The 17,277-nt window shown below is 30.6% G+C and overlaps 1 protein-coding gene and 1 long non-coding RNA gene across 12 annotated transcripts in view; one reads left to right on the top strand and one right to left on the bottom strand.

Annotated features, from left to right (window-relative positions):
- The window catches only part of LOC125645629 (neural cell adhesion molecule L1-like), a 29,444-nt gene that overhangs the window by 7,326 nt on the left and 4,841 nt on the right, over positions 1 to 17,277 (top strand). For 9 of the 11 annotated variants that reach the window (XM_048871261.2, XM_056142443.1, XM_056142444.1 and 6 more), the window contains exons 2-13: positions 2,119 to 2,329; positions 2,720 to 2,834; positions 3,084 to 3,262; positions 3,618 to 3,803; positions 4,985 to 5,107; positions 5,382 to 5,484; positions 6,740 to 6,927; positions 8,118 to 8,285; positions 8,815 to 8,952; positions 9,102 to 9,434; positions 11,141 to 11,278; positions 11,488 to 11,566. In XM_048871261.2, the coding sequence (XP_048727218.2) occupies positions 2,266 to 2,329; positions 2,720 to 2,834; positions 3,084 to 3,262; positions 3,618 to 3,803; positions 4,985 to 5,107; positions 5,382 to 5,484; positions 6,740 to 6,927; positions 8,118 to 8,285; positions 8,815 to 8,952; positions 9,102 to 9,434; positions 11,141 to 11,278; positions 11,488 to 11,566 (1,814 nt within the window). In that variant the 5' untranslated portion in view covers positions 2,119 to 2,265. Of the gene's footprint in view, positions 1 to 962; positions 1,190 to 2,118; positions 2,330 to 2,719; positions 2,835 to 3,083; positions 3,263 to 3,617; positions 3,804 to 4,984; positions 5,108 to 5,381; positions 5,485 to 6,739; positions 6,928 to 8,117; positions 8,286 to 8,814; positions 8,953 to 9,101; positions 9,435 to 11,140; positions 11,279 to 11,487; positions 11,567 to 16,271; positions 16,289 to 17,277 lie in introns of those variants that run through there. The other 2 variants (XM_056142452.1, XM_056142445.1) reach the window with 2 other exon arrangements.
- On the bottom strand, positions 10,952 to 16,343 carry LOC130047430 (uncharacterized). Its single transcript, XR_008796327.1, has 2 exons — positions 16,246 to 16,343; positions 10,952 to 11,300 (listed from the first exon to the last, which is right to left on the bottom strand). It is a non-coding gene; the product is annotated as an uncharacterized LOC130047430 (long non-coding RNA).

Genomic DNA, 17,277 nt, shown 5'->3' on the forward strand with positions numbered 1-17,277 from the left:
GAGTACAAATGTTCTCAGCTTTAGGGCTATATGCATGCATGACTTCCTCCACCCTATGCTTTTTATATCAAGTTTCCCATCTAATGAAAAATTTGTCATCAGCCTTTCAAAGTGAGGTATCCCATTTAATGATGTGTTGTTCAGTAGAAAACCAATTTTAATGGAAATTTTGTTTATGAGTACCTGCAGTTAAATGAGAAGGCAATTTGAAACTTGTCATAACTAATTGGCAGCTGGTGTCAGTTGACAATGCCTAAGAATTATTGTACATAAATTCAATAGATGCTTTTGTGTCAGAGTTATGCTTCATTTAAAAACAAGATAATACTTGATGGACTGATAAATAAACTCTGTTTTTACAGAAATTCTTTATTTTATGTTGGTGTACAATGATAAATATGTCAATTTAAGATAATGCCCTTCACTGATGGTCAATATTTTTAAGCTCTGAAATACTGGTGGTATTCATTGTATATACTGTCAGTCTCTCAAGTGTTTTTGTATAAGTGGAGTGGGGAAAACAATAAATTCAGCTTTCACTGGGACAGATGATCATATCTATCTGTGAAAATGCTCTGTGCTCTGTGGATGCTCTCTATCCAGCAATCTAATTAAGAAGATTAGCCATAAATTTGACATCACACATCACAATGAATAGGTTCCCATTCACAGACGGAAAGGGGGTTCCTGTCAAGGGAGATTACTCTGTATTTCCTTTGTGGCAGCAGACATGCTTGTGCATAACATAGGAGATTGATTTTTTTTAGTTGTGTCATTGTGAGAAACAAGATGATGGATTGGGGAAAATGTCTGCAAATGGATGAACATACAAACCAGTGCTGATAATAAATCTAGTTTGTAATTAGGCTCTGATAATTATTTCCTGTCCCAAAATGTTTGGTCTGTAAATTAGACTAAGCCAAAATAGATTAATGTTGTTATCCAAAAATATTGATTATCTGCCTTCAAGTTTAGCGTACACTCTTTCTTGTTTACCTCTTGGAATCTTGGGATTTTTACTTTTGAGTGCCATGTATATTTATTATTGATATGCTGTGTTTAGTCAATCGGCTATGAAACCAGCATGCTCTTATCAGAATCTTGATTCTGCAGTGTACTTTTTTCATAAACAGTGACAATTTTCTTGGATATAGAATGTATTTTACATTGGAGAATTAATTTGTGATTGGTAAGGACCTGCCCTATAATTCTAATGTTTGATGAAATTTGTAAATGTCAGAATTTTAAGAATATGAGATATATCTCAGAAGTGTCTAGGGATGCAGACTGCATGTCCACTGATAAAAGAGGGCATATCAAGCTGATTGCATGCTACACATGCATTCATACAATGGTAGTTTTTCCCCTCTGGTCTGCTTATGCTCCCCATTCTAAGATTTTGGGGTTTTAAAAAATGTTTGTGGCTGTCCATGTACATGTATGTACATTAACCAGTGTTTTACACTACTTTGTATATGAGCAAAATTTTAAGTCTGGTGCAAAGTTTATCTTTAAATTAAGGGAACTTGGAATTGCATTTGATTAAATGTACACATACTGGTTGATATGAAGAATGCATCAGTATCAAAGCACATTTACTGTTCATTGATTAGACTGCACATGGGTCTGAACCTTTTAATGTGAGTCAGAAAAACAAAAAATAATTAAGTTAGTTTTGGAAGATGTAATTTCAGTCTCTGCATTATAACGTGGATCCATACATATATGTGTATAAATTTCTGAAAATATATACTGCTGTATACGTGTGGTACAGGCATGAGGAAATCAAATTTCTAGGATAAAACCAGTTAATGAGTGGGATTTATCAGGTATCGTTAAGTACTATAGGACATCAAAAGGAAGGAAATTATTTTAAAAATGTCTATTGAAAAACGTGGAAATGTTACAGTACTGCATTAATTGTGTTTATCAGAGTTGTAATTGGATGAATCCAAAAAAACCAAAAAAAAACCAGACATCAAATTATAGCACCTGTTGTATAGTCATAGAATATGACTTGCATGCTCTGTAGTGATAATAATATTTGATATTTCATCCACTATACTTCATGATTTAGTGTGTATATGACATGTATAATAAATGACTGCATATTTTCAGGGAAAAGTCTACAGTAATAGTTGAAGTGAAGAAGAAAGGCCTAGTATCTGTACACTTTGTGCCAACGTCCAAGTGAAAAATACGACTTTATACTGCCAAAGAAAAAAGTACCACCTGTAGTCATACTGCCAGGAGAAAGCCCGAGTGATGAACTGGAAACTTAGTTTTCTTCTGCTTTTATCAGCATTCATCTGCATCATAAAATGTCAAGGTAATTCACTTTTGCTCATAGGGCGCTTCAGATTATGATATATATATATATATATATATATATGTGTGTGTGTGTGTGTATATAAAATGTTGCTTAGGAATGCACCGTCTTTGATGTAGCACTTCTTGCACAATACGATTATGTCAAGTCACATTGTGATGTTATGATTCTACAGGAAAAATTAATAGGATAGTGTTCATAGATTGAACAAAACCACAATCTAATTAAAATTAGATTCTATGATCCGCTCATCTACTATCGTTACATAGGTGTAGCAACAGTAAATGAGCGGATAATAGGATCTAATTTTGATTAGATTGAACACAACCAATATATATATAAATATTTTTCTTTTAATTTTGAAGTTGTACTTATGTTTAATTGCTTCAGATGATCAGATGCCACCTAAAATGACCAGTACTTTCAACAATGTTTATTACTTTCCACGGGATTCTATTCTTACTAATGCAAGGATTGAGTGTAAGGCACAGAATGGACAAATTGAGTAAGTTTTGGGTCAGATATGACACAAGTTGATATTTAAGGAAGTCTCTTCTATTTCAGATTTAAATCATTGGATATACAGGAGTTTGTAAATTTTCTGATGCCATCACAATATCTATCAGTCAGGAAATTGAGACTGCTCTAAAATTGAATGAAAAATGTCAATGGAATATCATATTTAAAAGAGTTTTATTCGTGTAATGCATGTGCGGAGAAGAAAACGGTTCATGTTTTCCTGAATATATTTCAGATACAAATGGAAAAAAAATGGAGAAGATGTTCAGAACAGCCAGTATGTGTCAGTGGATAAATCCACAGGGACGCTGAAATTCATCCAGATGCAGACCTCCGATTACGGAACCTATCAATGCTTTGCTAAAAATGATTTTGGGACCTCACTTTCCAAACCCTTTAAAGTGGAAGAGTCCAGTGAGTAATACTATAAAATGTACAGTACAACACACTTGTAGCAAAGTGCTGGGGATGACAGAATTTGATTCATTATAAATGTAATTTGTTGTATCCAATAAGTGTATAATACGTTTTAAACTACATTATGAGCATGTTTGCTATACATGTAAACTGTATTTTTTTTTTTATTACATTGCATTATAAAACTTGTACAGTAGGTATGGATTGTCATTGTTCTCTATACTTTGGCCCATATGAATTAACATGTAAATATTGACAACTGTTATTGCTCTGAATGTTGTGTTTTTAAACATGAGGATGTAAAAATAATCTATAAAATATTTCACATCATGATATTCTTGTTGTCTTGTAGGAATGGGATCTTTTCCTTCTAGCGATATAAAAGATTACCCATGTAAGGAGTTCGAACATTGTAAAATCCCATGCCGCGACAAACCAAAGTGTGTTCCGAATACGGAGTGCAGAGTGGAGTGGAAGATAGGAGAAGGAACAAAAACCAATGTGGAAATGACGAACCGGGTGGGAGTGGATGGAGATGGTGCGTATGAATTATATTTATTCCATTACATTGTGAAATGCACTGGCAGTACTTTCTCACACCGTGTAATTCTAAAAAAGCTACATTGTACCTTATGCCTTATTAGGTTTGGAAAAATCTCTGACATTTTTGGGGATTTTTCAATTTTGAATCTTCCATGTTTGATACAAATTAATACATACATATATTTTAATGTAAATATAGCTTTGTTTTGCAACCTTTATGCATAATGCTTTGATTTTATTATGTGACATGGCATGCACATAAAATTGACATTGCACAATGTTCTAAAAAGATAAAAACATCCTGTTTAATATTGTCCAATATTTTCTTTATCAAGATGCTATTTTTATAAAGTTTAGATGAAGCTTAAATCCTTTAATCTCCTTGGGGAAATTTTGGCACCATTTTGGGAATTTTTGACAATGCTTGTGAGGGAAAACTGCCAGAATGAGAGGTAGTAATTCTTATGTATGAAAATTATGGTCATTTTTTGTGGTTTTGAATTTGTATGTGATTTTTATCCCTAGCTTGGGGATGTAAATTCATGGGTTCATTATGTTAAGAGGGTCAAGACATACCTTTCCTCTGAAAACTTTTAATATATTTCTAGCATGAATTTTTAATACAGGTACTTAATCAATGGCTTGAAGGTTAAATTGTTGGATATTGAACTTCCCATTTACAATGAAGTAAAGTATCGTTTCAAAGCTTTGCTATTTGTACAATGGCACTCTAATGTAAGTTCACTTAAAAATCTGTCCAAGATGTTTGAACACTTTTCATATATACATATTGTTTTATAACATAAGATAAGAGTTACCATCTTAAGGGACTGGGTTCTTTTTAAGTTTATTTTCTAAAATACTTTTTGCCAAAGCCAGCAGAATGGAGACAAATCACCTCACTACTAGAATGATTAAACGTGTTACAGGAACTTTAAAAAAAAAATCACCTCACTACTAAAATGATTAAATGTGTTACAGCAACTCAAAATATTCATCTACTCACTACTAAAATGATTGAATGTGTTACAGCAACTCAAAAAAAAACAAACAAGTTTTAGATGGTTTTGTGAAAAATACTTTTATGGTATACATACATGTAATGTATTTCAACAATCAAAATTTTCAGACAATTTCCAGATCTTGATAAGAAATTTAATTTTTTTTTATTTCTAGGAGATCTTCATTTCCTATGGTCGGATACCAATGATTGGATTGGTTTGCAGTACAGATGTGGAATATGGCAAGAACAGCTGAAGATGTTGGTTGTGGGCAGTCAAACTCGTCTTAATATCATCTGTAAGGATTTACTTGTGCATAAGAAGGCTGCCATATCTTCTCAAGTCTTTTAATTTAGCTGAACTGAGTTGAAGAGTTCAAAAGAGTTTTTGTGTTTAATGTGGCAATAAATGTGCTACAACAACTCAAAAAACAATCATGTTCAATGGACAGTTTTTGTATTACCTCTGTGACTGCACTGGCAACAGTCTGGACATAACAAAAGTTTTTGAATACACTTGTACAAGTTATGATTGTATCTATATTTTTCATATGTTTCAAATGTATGTTTCAGCCGCATCTGAAGTTCCACAACTGGGTCCCATTTCCGTCTATAAATCTAATGGCAAGGCCCTATACAGAGGAGTGGGAGTGCTGAGATGCATGTTTTCAGGATAGTGAGTATATATATAAAGGACTATGTGACTAAATTATAACTTACCATAGCATATGCAGCATTGTCACCAATTAAATCTGACACAGTAAAGTGTAAGCAATTCACAGAAAGTGATCCACATGTCAGTCAATCGATTTGGCATGACGTTGTCTGGTACATTTTGTAATACACGACACATTTTATGTTTTGAAAGGCGGATCAAGCAATCCCCCAAGTGAATATATATTTTACAATGAAACAGCAAAGTTGCAAGAACTTGTCATACCATTATTTCGCACATGATATCGATGTATCAGAGTTAGTATCGAGTCTTACTGTTAATGTTTTGTGTACCTGCAAGTAAAAAAATTATATGCCTTGTTTAACATTGAGATTAAAATCAGACAAAGGTATTTTATTGTGCACGTTTTATTTTGCTGATTTTCTATTTCATGGAAAACCTACAACTTAACGATGCTACGGTGTAAAATAAAATGAAAAGTAATGCCGTTTTGGGTTGTCAAGGGGGCGTGTCCCCATACCAAGTTACATTATAAATACAATATAAACTACATTTTTTTAGTGTGCTCAGCCAATCAAATTCCATGTAACAAGTGAAATTGAATTATTATGATAAAAAGTATTTTATAACGTATAGAGTGAGCAAAAACTACTTTAATTCCTTATCATTTAATGTAGTAAATCGCATTTGATATTATTTGATGAATAATTCTAAAGAAAATGTAAATTTGATATGACGTGGACCAATATCGCCATAGCAACAAAATGGAAACAGGACAGCCAAACATTTTGTGACATCATTCCTAGGACATCATATAGTTGGACTAAACAACAACTTTGTTTATATGATATAATGAATGTTAATAGAGTCAAATGAACCAATTGAATTGCGTGTTTCGAGTAGAATTAAATTATATACATCATACTAATACATGTATGATATGCATTTGGTGTTTCTGTTTACAATAAAGTCCAGTAGTTTCTTATCAAGTCTTCAAATTTGGGAAATTACATGGCTTTCTGATGTCATGTTTTTATTATTAATTTTTTCGAATGTAGATTTAGATTTAAATCGTCACCTTTAATTTTGGGGACAGGAAATGTTTCATTTTCACATGTGTATTTACTTTTGATAATTCTGCTTAAGTGGGATATGTATGTGAAGTGCTTTTTACTAACCTTTCTAAGAATATGTATATTACTGTTGTTTTAATGTTCTTTTATATAAATTATTTCTTGAATCCATTTGCTTGTAGTCCAGCACCAGACATTGAATGGGTCTCTCCTGATAAACAAGTCATCAAGAATTCTTTTAAATATGAAATCAGCGACTATGGCAGAATCTTGAAGATCAAGGATGCAGAGCAAACAGATGAAGGATTTTACCTTTGTAATGGAAAAGGGAAAACTGAATCCAGCCAACGCGTATTCCTAAATGTAACTTGTAAGTTTTTTTTAGACAATCCTTATCTGTACTTATCTGGTAATTTATTTAAAATTTGGCCAAGTCGGAGCTGATGCACTATTTGGCGTATTCACGATTTAGCAGTAGTTCTGTATATGCTTAAGGACAGATAAAGAATTTCATATTTTATAGCAACTATAAATTACGGCTCTAGCCTCTCCACCAAATTTGAATCCAGTTAGAATATGAAGATGTACAGTAAATTAGTTATGGAAAAACAAGCTGTGGGTTTTGATAAATTATTTATTTTATTGATATAAAGGATATTAATACTGTGCAAATTGGTTTAATAAAAAAAATTCAGCAATTGGTAATATGTATATACGGTGTGTCCGTTGGACCGAGCGAAGCATAAAATGGTCATTGGCGTGTCCCAAGTGATAATCATAATTCCGTTAAGTACGGTAAATTATAATTCATTTAAAAACATATATTATCTATGAAATTCCTCTTGTGCTGAACGCCCAGTAACATCTAAATTTTAAAGGGGGGGATGTGTGAGGATAACTACAGGATCCGCCTAATCATACAACGCGGGAAATATATTGCCAGCTGACGTAAATCGTGCATTGTGACGTCACATTTAGCCTGGACCTTTTTCTCTCTTCCAAATCAAACAATTATAAACAACAATACATCCTGTTTGCAATTTATAAGACAATTAAAACCAAACATAATTAATCAATAAATTCAAAGTGGTATAAACTATGTGTAAATATATCGTATACAGTTTTTTTATTTTAAAAAACTCAAGAATTCGTTAATCTATTAAGTCGTATTACTATTTTTCTATTTAATGATTGGCTAAAAACTGTAACAATAATTATTGTACCATTAAAATTTAAGATACTGAGTGTTTGGATTACAAATTGCTCGTCAGTCTTGTATTTTTGGCATTCAAAATTAAAACACTAATAACTATAGAAGCCGCGAAGGAACAAAACAAAATGGCGGTGCTCATATGGATCACAAAATTTTCAGTTAACATATGTAGAGATTATCTCTATTCATTTGTTGATTTTCTCATTTGTTTTCTTTTACATACGTTTTACCTTTAGCGCCTTGCTTTGTGGACGGGCCTTTGGCCCGTCCAAGCTTGGCTGGGTATTATATGTAAGTCTGCTGTTTTGGGTTTTGTTTGTAAATATCACATATTTGATAATTTACAGACTCTCCAATCCTCAATCCAAACTCTGTACATCCCCAGATGAATGATATATATGTGCCGGAGGGAAAGGCAGCTAAGTTTTTTTGTGAAGCTGTGTCTTTGCCTGGAGAAAATGACCCAAGCCTGCCAACATGGAAGAAAAATGGAGCTGACTTATCGATAGATGGAAGTAAGACGATATGGAGGACGTGTTCACATCAGTGAAATTTAAGAAATGATAACCATGTAGTTGGAATAGTTTGTTGTAGAATAACCTCCGAGGTTGTTGGAAAATAAAAAAAAAAATTGTACTTCAGGAATGGTTTTTATTTTCAGACATCCACCCTAAAGAAAAAATAAAAACCAAACTACTGGTGAGGTGGGGGGGGGGGGGGGGGGGGGGGGGGAGTATATGTTTGTGAGGTTTTTATTTTCCAACAATATCTTGTGACAGAAGGGTTTTTTATTCAACAATTATGATGATGAGGTCATATTATTTTTATTCTACAGCAGTTACACGTCTTTCATGTACAAATTTAAAAAAGTACAGTTCTCTTGGAATGTACAGCCATTTTATAGGATGCCAGTGTATGAAGTACTCAATAAACCCTGCAATATAGCAATGGTTTTTTTTATGAGGGGGTTATTAGAGATTTAACACTGAGAGAATTGGCTGTGATACTTTTATCTTAATTATATGATATTCTTTTGTAATTTAGATAAGTACATCTTAAGTAACAACAATGAAGTGTTGACTGTGACCAATGTACAAAAGGGCAGTGATTCTGGTGCTTTCCAATGCATGTCTGAAAACAGTGAAGGTGTCCTATTCAAGGAGGCATTGCTGAAAGTTATAGGTATGGTGTACTAACAGTTCTACTTTAGTTGGAGTGAAGGAGTTAAAAAAATTTGGTAGTTAAGAAATGATTACATGGCCATTATGATATGAAAACAATGCAGATTGCGTGAAAATGTACTGATGGAACTCTTTGATAATGTTCTCCAGATCCAATTAAAATCATTGAGAGGCCGCTTGGAAACTACAAGTTAATGCCGGGCGACATGCTGAGTTTGGGGATTATAGCATCTAGTGAACCGTCTTTGTCTTTACGTTACAAGTGGCTCTTCATCAATCATGAAGGCAAAGAGGAAGTAGTGAAAGACAATGCCTATTGGAAGATTTCTAGGCCACAGTTCAACAATTTGACCATAGACGTTAGCCAGGTTTCAGATCCTGGTGTGGTGCTATCCTTGACAGGGCAGTATGTGGTGGAAATCTTCCACAATTATGACATGGAGAAAATCAATGTAACAGTGGAAACGGAAATCATATCAACAAGTGAGTCTCAGAATTCTCTGTACAATCATATACCAGTGTTTTCCTTTACATTTAACATCATATTTACACACATTTATGTTATTAGAACATTTTGTCTGCAATATACCTTATTTTTTTACAATACAAATTCATATACATTTGAGTAAGGGGGGGGAGGGGTGTATATTATTTTTGTCGGTTATTCTATCCGAAACTTTATCTTTCCTAATGACTTTATAAACTAAAAAAGTTCGAAAATTTATATTTACATGTAGCAAAATGATAGAAATATATGAAAGCTTTGATATTTCTTTCATTAAACGGTTCATTCTCAACGATTTTTGTGAAAAAATTAAAAGTTGCTTGAATTTTAAAGGATTCAGATAGGTATTAACATTACATTAGTATCTATAGAATAAAAAGCATTCAGGCAGACATTTTGGAAGAACTGATGTGCTCTCACAATGATAATAAAAATGCTTCCTAGCACTGATCTTCCTTGAGGCCGTCTCTCTAAATTTCCATTAATGTACAGTAACTGAACGCTACAGAGCAGACGATGGACAACATGATAAAAAGAATTATATTCATAATGCCATTATGGTTATTGTCAGGATTCATCATGCATTTGTATCTGACAATGATTTAATCATAGTGTGAAGTGGTAAGACCTTGGTATTCATAATTATGTCACTGAAGTTTAAGCTTCAAATTCATGTCCATAAACTGAACAACGATAAAGAATCACTACAAATCCCCTCAAACACGAGAAACTGAATTACAATAAAGAATCACTACAAACACGAGAAACTGAAGTACAATAAAGAATCACTACAAACACGAGAAACTGAATTACAATAAAGAATCACTACAAACACGAGAAACTGAATTACAATAAAGAATCACTACAAACACGAGAAACTGAATTACAATAAAGAATCACTACAAACACGAGAAACTGAATTACAATAAAGAATCACTACAAACACGAGAAACTGAATTACAATAAAGAATCACTACAAACACGAGAAACTAAATTACAATAAAGAATCACTACAAACACGAGAAACTGAAGTACAACAAAGAATCACTACAAAGAATCACTACAAACACGAGAAACTGAATTACAATAAAGAATCACTACAAACACGAGAAACTGAATTACAATAAAGAATCACTACAAACACGAGAAACTGAATTACAATAAAGAATCACTACAAACACGAGAAACTGAATTACAATAAAGAATCACTACAAACACGAGAAACTGAATTACAATAAAGAATCACTACAAACACGAGAAACTGAATTACAATAAAAGAATCACTACAAACACGAGAAACTGAATTACAATAAAGAATCACTACAAACACGAGAAACTAAATTACAATAAAAGAATCACTACAAACACGAGAAACTGAATTACAATAAAGAATCACTACAAACACGAGAAACTGAAGTACAACAAAGAATCACTACAAACATGAGAAACTGAAGTACAACAAAGAATCACTACAAATCCCTCAAATATGAATATTTTTCATAAATCATGACAATTTATTGTAATGAAAGTAAATTACTTTACTGTATGTAAAGTAGAATTACTAAATGCAGCATTTTTATTATATGTATACAGTCCAAATTTGAGCAATATAGACAGGAGAAGATATTGACTCTGGTGGTCATCCTTTGCAGTCTTTCTTAACATGTAATATTCAATTGTACAGTTGCTCCAAGAAGCCCCATCGTTCAACAAGCCAACCTGAATTTCCTCATCTATATAGCTGTCGCTGTGGTATTCCTCATCGTGGTCATCATAATTGTCTTCTGCCTGGTTCGCAGAAACCAGGGAGGGGTCTATTCTGGTATGAAGGATATGTATCTGATCTAAAATGTATGATTAAATGTTAAATGCAAATTGTTCACATTCATCTCTGTCCACTAATAGGAAATAAATCAGCTGATAAATGTGTAAAATAAACGATAGCTTCAGAGAACATACATCTAGAAGCTAAAAAGCATAATTATTTGGTGCAGTGTTACACATCTGTATAAGTACTCATTTGATTTTTAGTGGACAAAAAAGAAGTAGCTGCCGGTCATGACCCCGAAAAAGAGCTGCTGGAGAGTGGTTTCCAGGATCTGTCAAGGGCGTAAGTATCCATAGCAACTGTAAATCTGCATTATTTCAGAATTTGTTTGTGCTGTACAGTTGTTGTCAAGAAGTGGAGAGATTGGAAACTTTTAGGTTAGGCTATACAAAAGTTGTAGAGTTCTGGCTATGATTTCTTTGATTTAGAATGATTGGCAGTGGGGCAGAACGTCAGCTACAATTTCCTTTACTTGCATAAAACCAAAGTCTCTGTAATTTCATAGATCTAGAAACCCAGTATACACATCAAAGCTTAATTGTAGGGGGTAATTTTAGATGTATTTATTTAAAGTTTAAATGCCATCTATAAAACTATAAAGCTTAATTGTATGGGGTAATTTTAGATGTATATATTTAAAGTTTAAATGACATTTATAAAACTACAAAGCTTAATTGTATTAAGTAATTTTAGATGTATTTATTTAAAATTTAAATGCCATCTATAAAACTATAAAGCTTAATTGTATGGGGTAATTTTAGATGTATTTATTTAAAGTTTATTTATAAAACCACAAAGCTTAATTGTATTAAGTAATTTTAGATGTATTTATTTAAAATTTAAATGCCATCTATAACACTACAAAGCTTAATTGTATGGGGTAATTTTAGATGTATTTATTTAAAGTTTAAATGCCATCTATAAAACTATAAAGCTTAATTGTATGGGGTAATTTTAGATGTATATATTTAAAGTTTAAATGACATTTATAAAACTACAAAGCTTAATTGTATTAAGTAATTTTAGATGTATTTATTTAAAATTTAAATGCCATCTATAAAACTATAAAGCTTAATTGTATGGGGTAATTTTAGATGTATTTATTTAAAGTTTATTTATAAAACCACAAAGCTTAATTGTATTAAGTAATTTTAGATGTATTTATTTAAAATTTAAATGCCATCTATAACACTACAAAGCTTAATTGTATGGGGTAATTTTAGATGTATTTATTTAAAGTTTAAATGCCATCTATAAAACTATAAAGCTTAATTGTATGGGGTAATTTTAGATGTATATATTTAAAGTTTAAATGACATTTATAAAACTACAAAGCTTAATTGTATTAAGTAATTTTAGATGTATTTATTTAAAATTTAAATGCCATCTATAAAACTATAAAGCTTAATTGTATGGGGTAATTTTAGATGTATTTATTTAAAGTTTATTTATAAAACCACAAAGCTTAATTGTATTAAGTAATTTTAGATGTATTTATTTAAAATTTAAATGCCATCTATAACACTACAAAGCTTAATTGTATGGGGTAATTTTAGATGTATTTATTTAAAGTTTAAATGCCATCTATAAAACTATAAAGCTTAATTGTATGGGGTAATTTTAGATGTGTATATTTAAAGTTTAAATGACATTTATAAAACTACAAAGCTTAATTGTATTAAGTAATTTTAAATGTATTTATTTAAAGTTTATTTATAAAACCACAAAACTTAATTGTATTAAGTAATTTTAGATGTATTTATTTAAAAATTTAAATGCCATCTATAAAACTATAAAGCTTAATTGTATGGGGTAATTTTAGATGTATTTATTTAAAGTTTAAATGCCATCTATAACACTACCAAGCTTAATTGTATGGGGTAATTTTAGATGTATTTATTTAAAGTTTAAATGACATTTTCAAAACTACAAAGCTTAATTGTATTAAGTAATTTTAGATGTATTTATTTAAAGTTTAAATGCCATCTATAAAACTATAAAGCTTAATTGTATGGGGTAATTTTAGATGTATTTATTTAAAGTTTAAATGACATTTATAAAACTACAAAGCTTAATTGTATTAAGTAATTTTAGATGTATTTATTTAAAATTTAAATGCCATCTATAAAACTATAAAGCTTAATTGTATGGGGTAATTTTAGATGTATTTATTTAAAGTTTATTTATAAAACCACAAAGCTTAATTGTATTAAGTAATTTTAGATGTATTTATTTAAAATTTAAATGCCATCTATAACACTACAAAGCTTAATTGTATGGGGTAATTTTAGATGTATTTATTTAAAGTTTAAATGCCATCTATAAAACTATAAAGCTTAATTGTATGGGGTAATTTTAGATGTATATATTTAAAGTTTAAATGACATTTATAAAACTACAAAGCTTAATTGTATTAAGTAATTTTAGATGTATTTATTTAAAATTTAAATGCCATCTATAAAACTATAAAGCTTAATTGTATGGGGTAATTTTAGATGTATTTATTTAAAGTTTATTTATAAAACCACAAAGCTTAATTGTATTAAGTAATTTTAGATGTATTTATTTAAAATTTAAATGCCATCTATAACACTACAAAGCTTAATTGTATGGGGTAATTTTAGATGTATTTATTTAAAGTTTAAATGCCATCTATAAAACTATAAAGCTTAATTGTATGGGGTAATTTTAGATGTGTATATTTAAAGTTTAAATGACATTTATAAAACTACAAAGCTTAATTGTATTAAGTAATTTTAAATGTATTTATTTAAAGTTTATTTATAAAACCACAAAACTTAATTGTATTAAGTAATTTTAGATGTATTTATTTAAAAATTTAAATGCCATCTATAAAACTATAAAGCTTAATTGTATGGGGTAATTTTAGATGTATTTATTTAAAGTTTAAATGCCATCTATAACACTACCAAGCTTAATTGTATGGGGTAATTTTAGATGTATTTATTTAAAGTTTAAATGACATTTTCAAAACTACAAAGCTTAATTGTATTAAGTAATTTTAGATGTATTTATTTAAAGTTTAAATGCCATCTATAAAACTATAAAGCTTAATTGTATGGGGTAATTTTAGATGTATTTATTTAAAGTTTAAATGCCATCTATAACACTACAAAGCTTAATTGTATGGGGTAATTTTAGATGTATTTATTTAAAATTTAAATGCCATCTATAAAACTATAAAGCTTAATTGTATGGGGTAATTTTAGATGTATATATTTAAAGTTTAAATGACATTTATAAAACTACAAAGCTTAATTGTATTAAGTAATTTTAGATGTATTTATTTAAAGTTTATTTATAAAACCACAAAGCTTAATTGTATTAAGTAATTTTAGATGTATTTATTTAAAAATTTAAATGCCATCTATAAAACTATAAAGCTTAATTGTATGGGGTAATTTTAGATGTATTTATTTAAAGTTTAAATGCCATCTATAACACTACCAAGCTTAATTGTATTAAGTAATTTTAGATGTATTTATTTAAAGTTTAAATGACATTTACAAAACTACAAAGCTTAATTGTATTCATCTTCACAAGTCAAGGGTTATTGATTCGTTACCTCGCACTAATCCTTGACATCAGTCGCTATTTAAAAGTTGGGCTCGAGAAGAAGGATGACGCAATACGCTAAAATTAATCAGCCAATGGGATTTCTTGTTTCAGATGAAAGTTTGGTAAGGGGATAAACAGAAAGTAAAAAATGGCGTCCGTTGACGAAAAGATATGTGAAAAGCATCAAATCGATAATTTGACTGAAAACCAAAAGCTTTCGATATCATGTATCAGAGAAGGAAAAGATGTTTTTATTGGGACTAAAACCGGCAGTGGTAAATCGCTATCTTACGAAGTTGTTCCCATTATTTTGGACAATTTGTTTAATTTGTTAAAACATAGTCGACAAACGTACTTCGACAATCCATCATTTTCATTCGGCTCATACCCCAAAACCTCGTCTAATTGTTTCTTCAAGCAAAACGAACTCCCGAAAATCAATCGACGGTATCTGTCTTGTACTAATTGGCCACAAATTATACGCCATAATGCCGTCGCCATGCCTGTTTACTGTTTAGTTTTGTTTTCGACCGATTATAAAAGCCGTTGTCTGATTGGTTTGCAGCTTCAGGCTGCAAACCAATCATGTGCTTTTTCTCAAGCCCAACTTTTAAATAGCGACTGATGTCAAGGGTTAATGCGAGGTAACGAATCAATAACCCTTGACTTGTGAAGATGAATTGTATTAAGTAATTTTAGATGTATTTATTTAAAGTTTAAATGCCATCTATAAAACTATAAAGCTTAATTGTATGGGGTAATTTTAGATGTATTTATTTAAAGTTTAAATGCCATCTATAACACTACAAAGCTTAATATTGTATGGGGTAATTTTAGATGTATTTATTTAAAATTTAAATGCCATCTATAAAACTATAAAGCTTAATTGTATGGGGTAATTTTAGATGTATTTATTTAAAGTTTAAATGCCATCTATAACACCACAAAGCTTAATTGTATTAAGTAATTTTAGATGTATTTATTTTAAAAAGTTTAAATGCCATCTATAACACCACAAAGCTTAATTGTATTAAGTAATTTTAGATGTATTTATTTAAAGTTTAAATGCCATCTATAACACTACAAAGCTTAATTGTATGGGGTAATTTTAGATGTATTTATTTAAAGTTTAAATGCCATCTATAAAACTACAAAGCTTAACAGAGGATGGATGTGATCTTTTATATGTCTGAAATTAATATGTGCATTGTATGCCAGAAATAATGACAATATCAGTAAAATTAAAACATCATTGACCAAAAGTAGCATACCAGCTGACAGTCTAGAACGAGCAAATTATACAGGATATGTAAGAGATGGCAGTCTGCATATTTTAATGTTATACACATATGAAGGTATATTAGGAAGAATATGTAGCTAACCTCTGCCAATTCCTACTGATTTGTAGCTGACATCAGACAGCTGGTAAGGTGTCACTCGTCTTTGTTGTTTGCTTCTTTAGACAGTGAATTGCAGTATGTTATTTTTACATGTGTTTATGAACTAAGAGGATGTAAAGTAGCAAGTTAATCTGCTTTGAATGGGGTTCCTTTTGACTTAAGAGATATTTTCCTGCTTGTACATGCATGACATTCTGTTTGTATATTATTTTAAGAGAATTTAAGAGTTATAAGCATGTACAGTGTATATGAAGGATTTCACATTCTCAGTTTACATTGCAAACATTTGTTTGTTTTTGATGTAGTTTGTTTTACCATTCTGTTACATCAAATTCCCCTGCACAAAAGTTATAGAATATATAGTTTAATTAATTTGTCCTTGATTTTCTACCATTATGAATTTTGTATTATTATACATGTATATACAAGCTTCACTTTTGATTAAACCCAATTTTATATGTTTTTTGTTCTTAAAGCATTTCTGTATATATATATATATATCAAAATCCATTTGTATGTATAGGTTTAGATTTAAGGAGTAGGCAGGTTGTGGTTGAAATATTATGTCAGAGACTCCACATCATAATAGTAGTGGCTGTCTCTGCTTAACTAGCTATGACATCATCGCGCTTGCTATGACATCATAGCATGTTAGATCGTGTACTTGGTTGTAATAGATGTTGACGTTATAAATATATTGCTTTACCAGCAGGGTATATTATGATGTCACAGTGATAAGATCTTAAACCTGATTAGAAATTGGTTATGGCATGTTTTTCAAAATTTATTTTTCAAATTTCTTCACCAATTCTTCTTTTAGTGATGTAGTTAAAATATTTAATGCATATAGTTCTTGCTTACTGCCATTATGCCACTGGCATGTAGGGCAGCTCTAATTCTTATGGATTTCTGAAAATAGATAAGTATTGCAAGTACCTGGTACCTTTTAAGTACATATGATGATGCAGTTGTAGTAATGAGAGTGCAAAAGGTTCATTGTTTCTTAGATCAACA

Source organism: Ostrea edulis, chromosome 6 (assembly GCF_947568905.1).
Source record: "Ostrea edulis chromosome 6, xbOstEdul1.1, whole genome shotgun sequence".
Taxonomy (NCBI): Eukaryota; Metazoa; Mollusca; class Bivalvia; order Ostreida; family Ostreidae; genus Ostrea; species Ostrea edulis.